At 38.9% G+C, this 16,418-nt stretch overlaps 1 protein-coding gene across 3 annotated transcripts in view; it reads left to right on the top strand.

The window, feature by feature from the left end:
• Positions 1–16,418, top strand: part of pdlim5b (PDZ and LIM domain 5b) — a 39,509-nt gene that overhangs the window by 18,129 nt on the left and 4,962 nt on the right. For 2 of the 3 annotated variants that reach the window (XM_083930036.1, XM_083930037.1), the window contains exons 4-8: positions 7,748–7,781; positions 8,119–8,630; positions 11,561–11,715; positions 13,127–13,154; positions 16,031–16,194. In XM_083930036.1, the coding sequence (XP_083786162.1) occupies positions 7,748–7,781; positions 8,119–8,630; positions 11,561–11,715; positions 13,127–13,154; positions 16,031–16,194 (893 nt within the window). Of the gene's footprint in view, positions 1–7,747; positions 7,782–8,118; positions 8,631–10,131; positions 10,155–11,560; positions 11,716–13,126; positions 13,155–16,030; positions 16,195–16,418 lie in introns of all 3 variants that reach the window. The other variant, XM_083930038.1, reaches the window with a different exon arrangement.

Raw genomic sequence — 16,418 nt, forward strand, 5'->3', positions numbered from 1 at the left:
CGGTCACATAGGACTACTGTTTTTTTCTCTATATTTATTATATATTTTATTTCAGGAAAAAACAGCAGTCCCATATGCCCAAAAACTAGATATAGTAGGATAAGAAAATGGCTATAGACCCTGCAAGAAGTACAATTATTTGGTATTTAGTTGAATATTGAAGATATGCAGACATATGCAGTGTTAAAACATTTAATATGGAAGACATTTAACAAAGATGATGTTGATCTAAAAATGTTAAACTTGTACTGTTAGATACTTTCCCCAGGTGTGTTCACGCCACATTTTAAGACTTTAGACTAATCAGAACAAATGTTGCAGCATTTTTCCTCATAATACTAAATTTATTCTTTGGACACAAAATTCTTTTTAACTAGAATAATTCTCTCTGACATGCACCACTTTATCCATCCATGTTTTGAGATTTGATTTATGTTTTGATGATCACCGATAAAGACTAGTTCTATAATAACATTCCCAGAATGTCAAGAGATGATTAATGTGACTACAGTTTAGTACCATTATGTCACTTTCTCATAGTTGACATTCTTTGGGCGGTTCCCTAAAACAACACTGGTGCATCCTAACTTGAAAGTTGCAGTTGCGCAAAAAAAACTGACCTGTATTTACCTTTTTATCCTATTTATATAAAGAGTTCAACAAATGTATAAGCTCTATCAACACTAATGTGCTATGCAGTGGGTTCATTATCAAGGGCAGTTGTACATTAGCTAGTGTACATAAAATAAAAGTAACTATTACACACAGTTACATAGCATGTTTCAAATAGCTTGAAATGCTGTAATATACAGAAATGCATTCAAGTGACATCATCTAAATATAACATACCATGCAATCTTTCTATATTTTGTCTAACCAAAAAGGCACAGTCATTAATGCCAAAATGTTATTATAAGTTACAATAAGTTATATCCTTAACAGACATTGGGGTTTGAAAGTACTCTCCTCATCTTGTGGTCAACTGTCAAGATGAGTCTGGATGCACAAAGGGCTGTTATGTATTTTGTGACAGAGGGAGAAGTCAGGTTTTCCTTTCCAAGATTGTGGTCGCAGTAAACATGTCAAAACAGTGCCTGGAAGCACTCGCTCACTTTGGCTCAAACAGTAGTTTTCACAAAGTTGTGATAGTGATTTTATCAAATAATGTTTTCCGATCTTCTATCCTTTGATTTGTACTTACAGATGACATGACCAGTGAATTTCACGGGTACTTTTTGTTCTACTAGCATGGAAATCTTGTCTTGACAGTCAGTTGCATCAGGCGGCTGTGGGAAGTAGCCTTAGGAAAGTATGATAATTGATGTTTATTTATTGTCATTGAAATATGCAGCACAGCGCAATGTAACACCACTCCCCCAGAGGTCGTGGCTGGCTGCACCTGGTTCCAAAACCTCAAAGATAATACTGCTAGCTCTGCGATACCACCGTCTTCTGATGTTTTACACAAGAATTTGTGTCCGCTCCCACAGCACCAAGAGCATTTCATTCAGGTTTTGTGTGCCTCAAACGTATGCTTGTTTCTGGGGAAACAGGACAGTGTGAAGCTTTTGGAAGGTGTTCAGTATGTTAACAGTTGTATTAATCAGATTAAATGTTGCCTGACAGAACAGATCATTAACTGAAAGTTCATTCACTAGAATTCATATTCTCCAGATAAACAATGGGATTGACATACATCAACACATTACGCTCAGACTTTTCAGATATCTTCTTACGCTTGCTACACTCTAATTCTTTTTTTTCTTCTTTCTTTTAAACTTTTTTTTATCTTGGCCTTTTCATGGCTTTATTTCGTAGTGCAGCTGAAGATTGACAGGAAACGGGCGGGGAGAGAATGAGGATGACATGCAGCAAAGGGCTGCTGCAGTAAAGCCTTCTAGCTGCTGAGCCACTGGGTGCCCAGAACCTCCTTTCGTCTAAGTTTAAATTTTATTGACCAAGACTTGTGGACTTCCCTAGACACACAGTGTTGTAGCAACATTGTATACCATCTTATTTTGCCCACAAGCCACTTACTGTAGCTAAACACAAGTCAATGAGTTGGCTTTTCTCATACATATTCAATGCAGCCCCAACAAGTCTCATGGAACGATTATAAAAGGGTGAAGTAGAGGACAATCCAATGCAGCCCAGAGCCCCATTGACTCCTGGCTGCCTTTGCCAGATGTGGTGTAGTGGTTTGAAGAAAAGTAAGAAAGGATGGGGACTTGTTATCACATTGATCGGACCTGCATTAAAAAACATAAATTAACTAGAGTTGCAGTTTATTCTGTTGTGGTTTGCTGCATTCAGATATCTGACACCAAGGAGAACTCCCTTAATTTGCCTTCTTGCTCTATTCAGCGATCTGGTCTTGATTCAGGTTTGATTGCTAAATGCAATTACGTGTAAATTTAAAAAGCTTTTTCCCTAGTCCTGTGGTTAACTTTTATGCCACTATTTGCTTGCCAAGATGAGCACACATGACAAGAGAGTTCTTATCACTCACACAGTGGAGCGCTGGAGAGGGGCATGACAAGGCACATGGAAATCAATGGTTGGTATGAATGCCCTCCGTCACTATGATGCATGTGACTAATATGGACAAGTCCGCAGGGTTCCTACTTTGCACGTGTACAGACCCATCAGACACGGGCAATAACCATGTAAGAGAAGTATCCAGGCAACTGACAGCGGCAACAGGCAGACCAGTTATATGTTAATATGCTTTGACTCCGGAAATAGCAGTCACGTTTCTGTCATTGTTAGCATGTCACAGTTTTAAAGGGATAGTTTGGATTTTTTGAAGTGGGGTCGGTGTGAGACGCTAAGCCTGTGGATGGAGGCAGCAGCTAAACGTATTTGAATCGCTTAAAAAATGACCACTTAAAAGAAACCTATTTTAGTGTACGCTATTTATATATAGAACATTTTCACAGCTCTCCCTTGCTGGCAGACTGCCCTATTTAAATTCATAAGTTAACTGAAGTCGTCAAAGCCACCAAATTTCATTGACAAAAATGGTAATTTTACCTTGCAGAACACGTGAGTTTCTGGTCTACTGCTGCCTCAGTCAGATAGTTAGTTTGTTTGTTTGTTAGTTTCTTACACTATAAAACATCAAAATGATAAGCCAGCAGCTCCTGGTTTAATTACTATTTTTGTCAATCAAGTCTGGTGGCTTTGATGAGAGAATACAATGGCTTAAATCCGCTTCATGATGAAAATATTCTTAATATAATGTACACTTAAACTGATATTGAATTTTTTTTAAGGTGTGCCTTTTATAAGTGGCTAAAATATGTTTTTCTGAAACACTGTGATCTACTGTAGGTAATACACTGACTAGTGTACCCCATACAACCTCACTTAAAAAATATCTAAACTATCCCATTAAATCTGTCCTTTTTTTTTTTTTTTAAACCATCTGTTCTGACTCTCTCTAATGTCATCATGAGCTCTATATGAAAGCCCAAAATGCCCTCCTCCGGGATGCTCATTCTTGATGAAATATGAGGGAGCAGTGAGAAGAAAGGGAACATAGAGAGAGAGGCCATGAGCCAGACACAAGCTGTGAGTTTTGCCACTGAGCGGATGGGCTCGCTGCACAGAAAAACAGAAATACAGAAAGAAAAGTTTTCCACATCCCTCTGTTGGAGTTTTTGTTTTGCTTTCCTATGTTTTTTTTCTCCTTGTTTTTCTTCTTTTCCATGCTCCACAGCTAAAAATTTCATGCAGCGGTAAATCTGAGAAAACAGATAGTGTTTGCCAGTGTCTCCCACAGAGTTTGAACATTTATCACACAAGTTAAATATAGGAGGGCTGGCTTAGATCAACTGTTTTGGAATAATGTAAACCGATGTTAATAGTGTGTGAATTTGACCTGTCTTTATCCTCCCACACATATAATATCTGTACCAAGCTCTGACTCCCAGTCTGCTTTATTATGATGATTTAATATGAAAACGTTGTCTGCATATTAAAGCAAAAAGACAGTGACAGATGCTTGGAGTCAGAAGATCATTATAGATGTTTCCGTGGAACTTTTCCAAAAGAAACTGTGAAACTGAAAACAACACAGGCTACTACTTTAAAGTGAGCTCTTATTACATCAACTTTCTCTCCGTATTAAAAGAAATAGATGGTCTGTTAGCTGGTAAGATGTGTGTGTGGTGAAACATCTGTGTCTATTAGCCTCTCCACCTTTCAGTCAAATGCCATATGCCAGACTGTTTCTCTTGGCCCTTAATAGACACAGGCAGGGTAGAAATGTGTCAGCCTGCTTTGCCCTTGGGCTTATTCCTCTGGTTAACCTCCTCATTCTCTTATGACAGAGTGGGTGCACAGGCAAGCCCATGTTGATGAAAACCACACTCAACAACATTTTTTTTCTTTCCAATTACACTTTTGCTTTCAAGATAATGTTCAGCTATATCCTGCACTTGTTTGTCATCTTTTCCAAGGGCTATTTAGTCTGTAAATTTGGTCTATAAATAAATCTTGTAGATATCAGCATCCGTGATCTAATAAAACAAGGCATCCTGATTAGATTAGGAGGAACTAACTGAAGCGTGTTCTGGGCTGAGCAAAGTCATGACTATATGTTCAACAGGAGCAACCTTTGTCTGTATTATGAACACGTCCAGTAGCACAAGCTGTGGAAAGTCGTCTGATACACCTGATAAACTGCAAATAAATATTGCCCAGATCAGAAATTTCTCAGATTTAGATCTTTTGTCTTATTCGATAAGTTAAGTTCATTTAACATTATAGATTTGTAATAAATACATATCCATCATAATACAGAGGATACAATATATATATATATATTCATTCCTCACACTCATCAATTTGTATAATAAATACTTAATGAATAAAGCAGATAAAGCTCAAATCAAGCAATCTGACTCGTAGCCACGATATAATAACCACAAACAACAGCTATATAGTATAATTCCTTTGCACACTCCACATCAAAATCAATCATAATATAATAAGTATAGTAGTATTTATTACTAAAAATGTATTTAAATTGGAATGTGTTTATAATTTCCATAGTGCCATACTTGACCATTTAATAAAAGCAGGATACAGGTGTTATTTGGCCCAATGCGAAGCTCCAAGTATCCGTTTCAGTGGGCATTCATGCACAGTATCAAAATGATGTCCCAAGTCCTATGTCCTATGCAGTCATGGCTTTTCTCACTGGGCATATAGCCTTTTATTTAACCTAGATAATAATAATATTTATTATCAAGGGGATAATATGGAGCGAGCAGGTCATTTTTGTGAATCACTCTGAAGGGGTTTGATTTCTGTATGGCTATTTGCTAAAGAAATCAATAATTTGATGGAAATGTTGATTTTACAATAATTTTATTGATTATAAACTAGAGTCTATGATCAGAACTGCGTCAATAGCAAAGGCCTGTTTTTCATAGCAGCTGTCTGCTATTCAGGATTAACAGACCGTAGAATGCCGTAATTGTCCAATTCTAGTCGAGTATTCAACAAATCTGTGTAATAAGGAACATATTCATTCATTACACATTTCACAGAGCACAATGATGGGATTCAATTTTTTTTTTTTTCTTTTTTTAAATATATGCCTTCCATCAGAATGACAGACCAGTTGGTGCCGTGATCTAGTTACACTGAGATTAACCATCCACACCAAAAAGTGAATACATGCTCGTGCGACAACACAATTACCCAGTGTTTGTGTCTTTGTCATAGCGGAACAAAAACAGGTCCATCTAGGAAGGGAGTGGGACAGCACATAGGGGCTGAGCTGAACAGATGTTCACAGGACCACCCTAGCAAGTGTTTGTTCAGTTTTCTCTGGGAAAAGAATGATAGAGAGTGAATCCGCCCAGCTGGCCCTCTCTGGGCCACTGATGGCAGATACACACTGCCTCATTGTAGAATGGGTCCACATTTGTAATGGAATGTGTTGTATGATCTTTAGACCTTTTACCGTTTTCCTTGGCGTAGCCTGCTGCTTCTCCATAAGAAGGTCCAATAATACAAGTACACTGGAAAATAAGCATATTGTATATTTGCTGCTCAGTGGAAACTATAAATGCGAATATGGGCACTAATGACATCAACATCTGGTTGAAGGGTGGGGCTCTTTAATAACCTGATGCCAAGCTCAGTTGTTGCGTCAGAGCTCAGTCAGAAAGGAAATGCCTGAGAGTTTGTTGACTGTTGTCCTAATATGGCAAAGAAAGGAAGGATGACGGCGAACATTCTGTAGCTCCTGGTCTTGAACCTGACTTGCTGACTCACTGTCTGTTTTTTTGTATTTTGTTTATAATGAGCAATAAGAGACACTTTGTCTGCATGTCCAGACCGAATATAGGGCACATTGTTAACAAAGGCATCTGTCATAATTAGAGTTTTAATGCTACACTAATGGAATAGTTTGAAAACACACTGCTCATCTGCAGGTTTATACTTGTATTTTGGGTTTCTATTTGAACATGTTTAAATGTTAATTTCTTTTTTATTTTTTCTCATACTGTCTGTCTGAATGTACCTGTATTCACTCTGTCTGAAATGCATTTTAGTGCCTGTCTCTTTAAGCCCCCTTCCCGAAAAGCCCAGTCTGCTCCTGATTTGTCGATGTCCTTCACAACTGTGCTTTCTGTATCTCTGCTCTGCCATTTCAGCTGGAGAACGACTGTAACGACACTGTAGCAGTACTTTCAACTTATATATAGTGTAGTTGTGACATCACAACCATACAGAAGTCTTGATAAGGCAGAGTTTCTGAATACGGGCTGTGTGCATTTTTCTGTCTGATTGAGCACTTTAATTCTCACAGTATTTATTCAGCACCTCTTTCTGACCTGCTTTAATTCCAACAGACATGGAAATCTCACTTTTTACAATATGGGACCTTTAAGCTACCAGGGACTTACATGTGCCTTGTTTAACATGAAGACGGGTATATGGTGCATTGCACTTATGTCATCCATTAATACCTCCTAATGTGTGTGTTTTTGTTATTTTGATATAGTGGTAGACAGTGATTGCATTATTGAGAATGACACAAAAGGAGGGAATGAAAAGTTTGTTGGATATTTGCCAGTTTCTATCCAGAACATCTTGAGAGAACAGACAACGGACACCCCTCCTTCCCATAGGTGATAAAACTGTGGCAGCTGCTTCAATCATAAGTGTAAATCAGATAAACGCCACACTTCAACACCCATCTTCGGGGAAGCACATCCTACAGTGCAGTGTGTTTACACATACCGGTCGTTTTCCATGTTTTAGCACCTTAACTACAAATGACATATGCTTGTTGTTAACCCTCTTCCATAGCATTCAGTTTTGAACATTTCCTACTCTCCAGGCCACCATTTGTTTCCATTTATTTCACTGCACAGTAAAAGTCATTTTCCAGAGCTTGAATCTAGCTTGAGATAGGTTATCCTTCACTGGAAACACTTGGGTGCATTCATTCCCAGTAATACATATTTCATTAGGAAAAAAATCTCCTCCTGGGGTGTTTTTTAAGGACACTCTTACATCCAAGATACAATCATGTGTCTCTGATAAAGAAACTGGTGAAATATAAAATCCACTTTGTGAATAAAACATTTTTGATTAAAAACTCAGTCCAGTTCACATGTCCAGTCTTTAATATACAGAAATGAAACTTTATTGCAAAAAAATGTAATGGCTGCTATGAAGATGTTTGTGCAGTGTTTTTATGATTTTCTTCCTTTCTTCACAGACCCTCCAGTGCCCCTAAAGATGGAGTACCCAAGGTATGAAGTGGAAATAAACAAAATTACACACAAATTGTATATCAACTAAAGTTCACCTGAATTATTTTAAAATATACCAGTTTATCAAAAGTGAGAATGCTTATTGTGCCCTTCTGAGATTATGTCAGAACAGATTGGCTTGGCATGCATGTGCTGACCACATTTTATAGCACATCTTAAACTTGAATGGCACTGGCATGACTTTCATACAGGAAGTGTGAAAACACCTTTGATATTGATGTGGTTGTTGTGAAGTGCTTTTGAGAATGCCGGTTTACATGCATGTTTACTTTGGATTTGCTGTATGTGCATGCTGTGTGTCTCCACCTTTATCCAGGACGAACCTCAAGAAATCATTAAGCCTGTGCCAATCACTCACCCTGCCATAAGCACCGCATACACCAAGCCATCCAATCAGCCCAGTCCTGCATACAACAAGACAGCCCGGCCCTTTGGGGGGGACAGCGTTGTGGTCACAGCTTCCTCCCCGGCTGCCCCCTCCATTCCCTCACAGTCATCCGCTTTCAAGCCAGCTGCCCCTTCTCAACCACCACAGCCTCCGTTTCTGCTGAAATCAAGCCTCCCTGCTCCGGAATCAGCTCCAGCCAACTCAGCGCCCAGGCCCAGCCCTGTTCGCTCCGCCTTCACCTCCCCGTCTGCCTCTTCCTCCTCGTCTAACTCCTCCTCTCCAGCCAGAGTGACAGCCCCCTCCTCCCATCCTAATGTCCCACAGCCCTCCGTCTATAACACACCTATCAACCTCTACTCCAATACCAATGCTTGTGAGGCGGTCATGGGTCAGAGACGAGGTCTTTTTGAGAGCCAGGGCCTGTCCGAGCCCTTCAATGGGTAGGTACCATCTATGAAACCCAATGACCATATGTTTTCCGTGCAAAGTATTGTACAGTAGAATTATTTAGTAATTTGTTGTCCAAAATAGAGCCAGACCGATATTTTATTTTTTAGACTGATACTGATTTTAGATGGGTAAAATTCACCAATTACAGATATGGCGGCAGATAAAGTCAATTTATGACCTGGAATTCATTTTTTTTATGTGGGTTCTGCTTCAAGTTTGCACTGGCATGATTATTGCAAAGGCACTCAGAAGAACCTTTTTTTATTTTAAAAGAACTTTATCTTCAGCATGAGTCAATTGCTGAGTATTAAATTAATAACTATATAATGACACCATTTATAAATCCCCCAGGCATCCTTTTGATTTCCATATCATCTCCTATCAGACAAAATATACACCAATACCAGTAGATACCAATATGTTTATGGTAGGCCAATGACCAATAAGGTTACATATTAGTGGATTTCTTTCCCTTTACAGTTACATAAATCTACCTATACCTCATTCTTTATTCCACCCCACAATATGTGCCTCATTTATAAAAGCAAACATTGAAACAGCTCATCACTTATGTTTTCGCACAGCTGCATACAAGGAAAAGCTGAGGCATGCCGCACATCTTGTTTGAATCTTCTGCAGGGCAAAAGGAGAGGGAATAAAGTCTAGACAGTGTGCTAACTGATGCTACTGCCTGCCTATCTATAATTGACAGTGTGGTCCGCTGCACTGCCAAACACACAGTCTGCCCAACAGGCCCTGCTGGTGCAACACTTGTTTCTACTTAGCCCACAGTCCTGGCAACTCTGGGTTTCTGTGGATCACGGACAGAGTTAAGTTTGGCTGGACTGGGCTTTATTAGCAGGTTTTGGCTCACTGGTTGGGTTACAGTAGACTGAGCTACGTTTAAGTGATTTGCCACTCATTCTTTACTTTCTGTCACCTGAAAAAATAGGTCACAGAGATCTGTTTTTATTGGCTTAAATGAGCCAGCAGCTGCACATTTAAATATATCTGTCAAACATATCTATATCTCTTAACAGCAGCAAGAATTGTCTATTCAGGATTGTGTAGAACCTTTTTTTATCCAGGATGTGGTAAAATAACCTGTGGGGAAAAAGTGAAACAACAAAACTATTTATTGTAATACACCATGCAGATACCACACGCAATCATAATCAGTTTAAGTAGAAAATCAAGAGTGTCTGAGTGTCATTATCAGGCACTGCAATCTTCAGTCTTTCTGCTGCCTGAAACCTCAGACTCTCATTTGGCAGAGGTGGAGTGTATTTTTTTTGCAGCATGTGCATGTTTGTGTCCTGACCTGCATGCTTTGTTTGTGGTTTCCGTGGGTTTCCTTCATGCACATTCTCTCAGAAGGGCCTTTCATTTAAAGGGCATGTGTTTCAGACTGTTCCATATCTCAAACTGCTTTATTTCATGCTCCTTCTTTGCCTCAATCCTTTTCCATTTACCCCTTTATTTTACCCACAGGAGCAAGAAGAGACAGACACCAAGTTAGTGCTGCGAATGATAATCAAAGCGCTGCAATAGCTTTCTAACCATGTGGAATGTGCTTACAGCGTTTCACATCTCTCTGGTTTATGATTACCAAAGGCATGCTTGCACCTCTTTGAGCTAACCCCCCCGCAAACCTCACATCCACATGCTAATTTCAAACTGCGGATGAAAAAATTCTTTGAGACGTCACATGACACCCAGTTGGGGGTCAGCCCATGCTGTTCATTCATCTCCTCAGTGGCATCAGGCTCTGTGTTAGCTAGTACTGTATTTACAACCTGTGCAACCAGGCCTGTCCACACACTCAACCGCTCAAGTCACATAGCTCTGCATCTGCCTAGCTCTGTCTGCTACTGTTGTCAGTATGTTTAACCAAGGCCAGACAAATCATCGACAAGTATATTCTGCTTGGGCTAAGAATAGACTGACTTGTGCTGTCTTTGATCATCCTTCACCTCGACTCACCTGTCACACACACACAAACACACACACACACAAACACACACACACATGCACAGAATGAAAATTGCACATATTTTTGACATTGAATTCATAGTTTGGAACAGCCCTTGTACTAAACGGCATGTTAACACTACATATTCTTGCAGTCTAGAGTACACTCCAATTATTTTAGGATGAAAAGCAGATCCCTTATTTTCAAAGCTCATTACTCCCGCCTAGTGGCGAGATGTGGTCACTGTCACTTTCATTTCATCTGTTGTTAATATGCATACGGTGTGTTTAATTTGACCATTTTAGTGTAGTAAAGCTAATCGCCTAATTAATTGCTGCCTCGAGGACCTTCAGCCTCTTTACATGGGGCGACTGCTCTAACCACTCAGCCACAGGCCCCCCCCATGATGGAGTTTTAAAGTCATTAAGCTTAGTTTTATTTTCTGAGTGACGTCTACTCCTCTACTTTGGGGTTTGTTTCTAATAATTAGCCTCAGAGAAGTCTTAAGTAAGTAGGTCAGAATAGTTTCTTGACTTTCCCATACAAACAGTGCAGTGTCATAAAGTTTGCCTAGCACTTAATGTGTCTTTTTGATTTTGTGATCGTTTCTACCTTTTGTGCATTTTTCCCTCACTTCCTTCTCATTGCTCGCCTGCAGAACTCCGCCTCCGGCTAGACCTAGGAGGTAATTGTGATATCTAAAAGCAGTTAACTCATAATGTTAATCATGTATCTACAAGCTGCACCCTTGACGGAATCTAGAGCACTCATTGCATAGTACAGTATATACTGTATGTGTACTGTGTGTGTTGGTTGTTACTATGAATGTTTGTGATCTTGTGCATGTGTAAAAATGGAGGATTGTGATGATCTCATTGATACATGTCCAAAACACTTTGCCTTCCATGTCCGCAATATCCTAATTTCTTGGTTAATCTGACTGTACAGGAAACCTATTGTGGAGCCTGAGGATCATGCGTCCCCACTGAGCGAAGCCAGCAAGAAGCGTCTGATTGAGGACACAGAGGACTGGCACCCGCGGACCGGCACCTCCCAGTCCCGCTCCTTCCGTATCCTGGCTCAACTCACCGGCACTGAAAATGGTGTGTACTAATGTCATTGTGTTGGATTGATCGGTTATTGATGAAGACTTCTGCAGATTCTGCAGAGACTTGTTACAATACGTATGTGTTTTTTTAAGTGTAGAAACTGGTTGAATATATATTTTTAAGACTCAGCTTTGTCAGTTAATGTTAGATCTATTAAATCACTTCAGGTCGGATGCTGCAAATTTTATAGTAATCCATTGCAACTTTTGTTTTAAAATCTTTGTTACTTAAATTTCGTGTTTTATAATATACATATGTTTTTACTTTTGCTACTAAGTGATACAATACTGTATAATATATCCAGTGTCATGTTCACCAAAAGACAAGAAAAACAGAATGAAACAGTGAGGATAAAAAAATACAAAAAAACATACAATTAAAAACTGTTTTCAAATAATGAATTAATAGACAGGATAAAATATAGTGGGAAGCTATTGGTGATGTATTTCTAAAAATTACAAATAGCAAACAAACCAAAAAATTGGATTTTCCTCTTTAATAACGTTAAAAAGGGAATCCATATGTATACAGTAGTCTTTGTTGAGGCCCTTAAGTAGTAGATTATTTTCTCTTTCTTTTAAGAAAGTAAGATAAGTCTTTGATCGAGTGAGCAGAGATAGGTGGATATGCCTCTTTCTATTTCAGTAAAATTAGGCCTCTGATTAGTAAGGTAATCTGTAAGTGATGCAGTCGACTTTACAGAGGTCTGTAGGGCCACCCATGATGGCTATAAATAGCCACAGATCAATAGTTTTGTTCGGCATCCTGAGATTATTTTAAAGATGAGTCCAACAGTTCTGAAGCTTAGCACAGGACTAGAGTATATACAGTATAATCATATTTCTTTTATCAAAACCTCATTTAAACCTCATCAAAGCCTCTTTAGATTACAGAGAAGTTATATTTTTTTTGGTCATACTTTAAGAAGGCTTTCATCACCGTATAATTTTTCTATATTTTTCATACTACTGTTTTGACTGTAAGTGATATTGATGGTTACTTGATCGGGCTGCGGCTTCGGGCTTCTCTCCGTTCATAGGGGTTGCGTGAATTTGCGTGTGTGGAACTGCTTAGCATGCAAAAATGCCATTTACAGTAACTCGGTTATTAGAATGAAGTAAGACGAGAGATCTGTCAGTGTTTTTCTCTCTTTTTATCAAATTAAGTTACCAGACTGGTGTGAAATATGTGAACATTTGATGCGTATTCAATGTGCCTGATGTTTCTGCAGCTGTGAACAATTGTGGGATAGGTCCAGGGAGTCCTAACAGGGTCTAGTTTGTTAAGTTGGAGCGGAGATAGAGCAGCAACCAGTAGCAGGATTGTTTTTTTTACATATTCTCACTGATATTTTGTTGTAATTTAACTTTAATTTCATTGGTGCTTTTTGTCTTCACTGTTGCAGAGCAAGCTCCAGAGAACAGTGAAAAGAAGTAAGTGGTCGCTGGTTTTTAATATAATCAAATTTGGTATGTTCTGTCTTTCGTCTGTGAGTCTTTCTGTTTGCACTGAATATAAGGCATTCCTTTCATAATAATATTAATTTCTTGATCATAGAGGTTTCACATTCCAAATTGGCCCTCAAATACTCATATAAGCATGTCTAGGAGCCTGTGATTCAGAGGTAAGCCCTGATTTCCGGATCCTACAGTCCCACAGTATCACGCTTAATTTAAGGCTTATATGGAGAAACCACACTGAGAGCTCTCTGAGTAAGACGGCCGAGTGGAGACAGCCAGCATAGACTGTGATTGCTACTGCTGTTCTCCGTCTCAAGTCAATTTAATTTGGAGTAAACACAGTTTGCCCTCCGTACCGGATTTTCTTATCCAATCAGTGCGTCAGTCACTGGAACCTGTGGGTAATTAAGTGGTATTTTGGATAATAGCAGCCCTGCCAGAAGGATATTCCTGCTCTCCTTCTGTTAGTAAGGTTTTTCTCGGTGTACTCTTCATAAGAGGGCGTATTACACACCTGCCTTGGCGTAAAACTCGGTAACTGTGCTATTTTTTGGTGCTGTTGCAATTTTTCATTTGCTTTTACTTTCCTTCTACAATCTTAACCTTTCCGCTTTTCCCCCTTTCTCTTTTCCCTCTTTTAATCCTGTCTTACTGGACATTTCAGAGCGAACAAGTTGGATCCAGAAGTTATAGGACACATGTACAACAAGCTGAGAGATTGGCATCATGATGTTTCAGCACGTGTGCTAAATGTGTAGTAGGCAAGATTTTGCCTGGTCTTGTTCAATAGTTTATTTATTTTGTTTAAACTGTTATTAAACTTACATTACCTGCTTTTTGCATACTGACACAGTGACAGCCTTCATTAGACAGTCTTTACAGTACAGTAACTTATTAAATGTCCTAATTACAAAGTTTGAACAACAGAAGTAAAAAGTGAATGAAAAATGTTTATTGCACAAATAAACAAACTCTTCTCGTAAAGATTGTTTTATATTACATATTATGCTATTTGTAGTTGGACTTCAAGAATGTTAATAACAGGCATGCATGCAGGTAAATATGGTTGTGTGCTTGGAAATGCAACATTGCAGTATTTCACAGTTTAATCTTCTGTAGCACATTAATAATGTCTGAGCCTCCACTCCTGCACACTTTCTGCAGTCTTTAGTTTTCTGAGCATGTTTGTGTCTTTTTCCTCTATGCCCTACACTAACCAAAGTACTTTCATTTGTCAGTTTTTGATGATTTCACCTCAATAAAATCTTTTCTTTCTTTTCTGCTGTTGCTTATTTCTTAATCTTTCATTCCTTCTGTTCTTCTTGTCAAGCAGAAAAATAGTCAATTAGAAATGCCCAGTAGGTGAAGACCTATGATATAAACTAATCAGTTGTTCATTAAAAATGGAGGGCTGTTAAAGTACTTATTCGAGCAATGAGACGTCGTTCAAAGTACAATTACATCCAAGTTACTGGCTGTCCCATAAATTAATAGCCTCATACCTGGCCCTGGCACACATCTTTTAAGGCAAAAAACATGTACTTATCGTGCCAAATTAAAAATGGTATGATCGGTTTTACATTAAAGGGATCAGGTTTCTCATCATTTAGATTTTAGGCAACAGACACAGAAGCAATCTGTCTAAAGATCTTAGTTAATGCACTCACATGTGAGATACAGTATAAAACTAGCAAGTGATTGCATTGCATTTTCTATTTGTGATTCTCATGTCATTCAAATAGAACCACCCAACAGGCAGGCTAAGAGAAAGAAAACACATAAGACAGGATCAAAACCATGATAAGATATAAAACCATAAATCCTTGGATGACAGCACAATACAGGCTCTGTTGTTAGTAACACGCAGTGTGCTCTTGTTGAAAAATCAAACAGCTCCAGGGTTTGAAATTGTTAACTTTTTGGTGCAAATCCTTTGCTCAACCTGTCTGTTTGAGCAGCAACAGCACCAGCATGATGGTTGCTGAACAATCTTGTCTTTGTCCAGTTGATTGGGATCTTTTGATCCCTGAAATTAAAAACTGTGGAACTTTAATAAGGTGTGGAGATTTGAAAGACTATATCTTCTCATTCTCTACTAAAATATATAATGTTTCATAACATTTTGTGCTGCCACGGGGAAATATACACCCTTTGCCTCAAAGTTGCCCTGTCTTTGCTGTTTCAGGAGAATAAAAGCAATAACCATTACTGGAAAATCCAGCAGATTATTGAAATGACACTATTCCATCACCACCTGTAATCGTTTCCTTGTGTCGTTGTTGGTACAGTAATTGACAAACCATATGGACAGTAGGCAGCAGTGCAAATCCTTATTTGAAAGTCAACCATAATTGTCCTGATTGTTTGCATGTGTCACTGAGCCTTCGAGAAAAAGATTGTAAATGTTAGTACCTGCCATTAACCACATCAGACTAAGTAAGCATTAGTCTATGCTGGAGGTTCAATTCAACTGGTTACAAAACACACACAAGCGTAGCAACACGGCCCAATATTCCAGTCCAAATGTAGAATTTAGAAAGTACATCTTAAAACAATAACAGTTGACCAAAGTGGTATAAAATCAAAAATAGCAAGAGGAAAAAATTGTGTTTTAAGACTGGATATAAAAACAGACAGTGTAGGGGCAAGCCCAACTTACCAGATACCAGACCATACAAGATAGGAGTGAAAACCTGCGACCATGGTGGTTGTTCCTACAAAAGAAAAAACACTACACTGCATGAGTGTTTTCACTGAAGAGAAGATAAACAAATGATGCATATGTATGTACAAATATATGTATGTTGTAGTGGGTTTATTTATGCGAAATGTGTACATCTATTTCCTAGTGAGGCAGTTGACAAAATCACTCCCGCTGTGCACACCTCGCCTGCAGCGAAAACATTTTCCAAATCGGCGGCATCTCCCAGGAATGGCAACGCTGTCCCTACTTTGGCGTTCACGAGCCCAGCAGCCCAGAACAAGCCTTCCTTCCAGCCTGGAGGCTTACCAGGTAGAGGAACACCTGTGTTATTTACTGCCACTCAAATGGTAAAATGTATTTTGTGTAGTTGCTTCATGTAGCCTACAGAGGGCAGCCCCATTCTTTGAAATCCTTGCTTCTTAGCCAACATTTATTGCAGATTTAATACTTAACACTAAGCCATTTAAGATAATGATCTCTATAAAAAAAAAACAGGTATTCCATCACTGAGTTCAGATTACTGGCTTTTCCCA

Source organism: Echiichthys vipera, assembly GCF_963691815.1.
Source record: "Echiichthys vipera genome assembly, chromosome: 16".
Lineage (NCBI taxonomy): Eukaryota > Metazoa > Chordata > Actinopteri > Perciformes > Trachinidae > Echiichthys > Echiichthys vipera.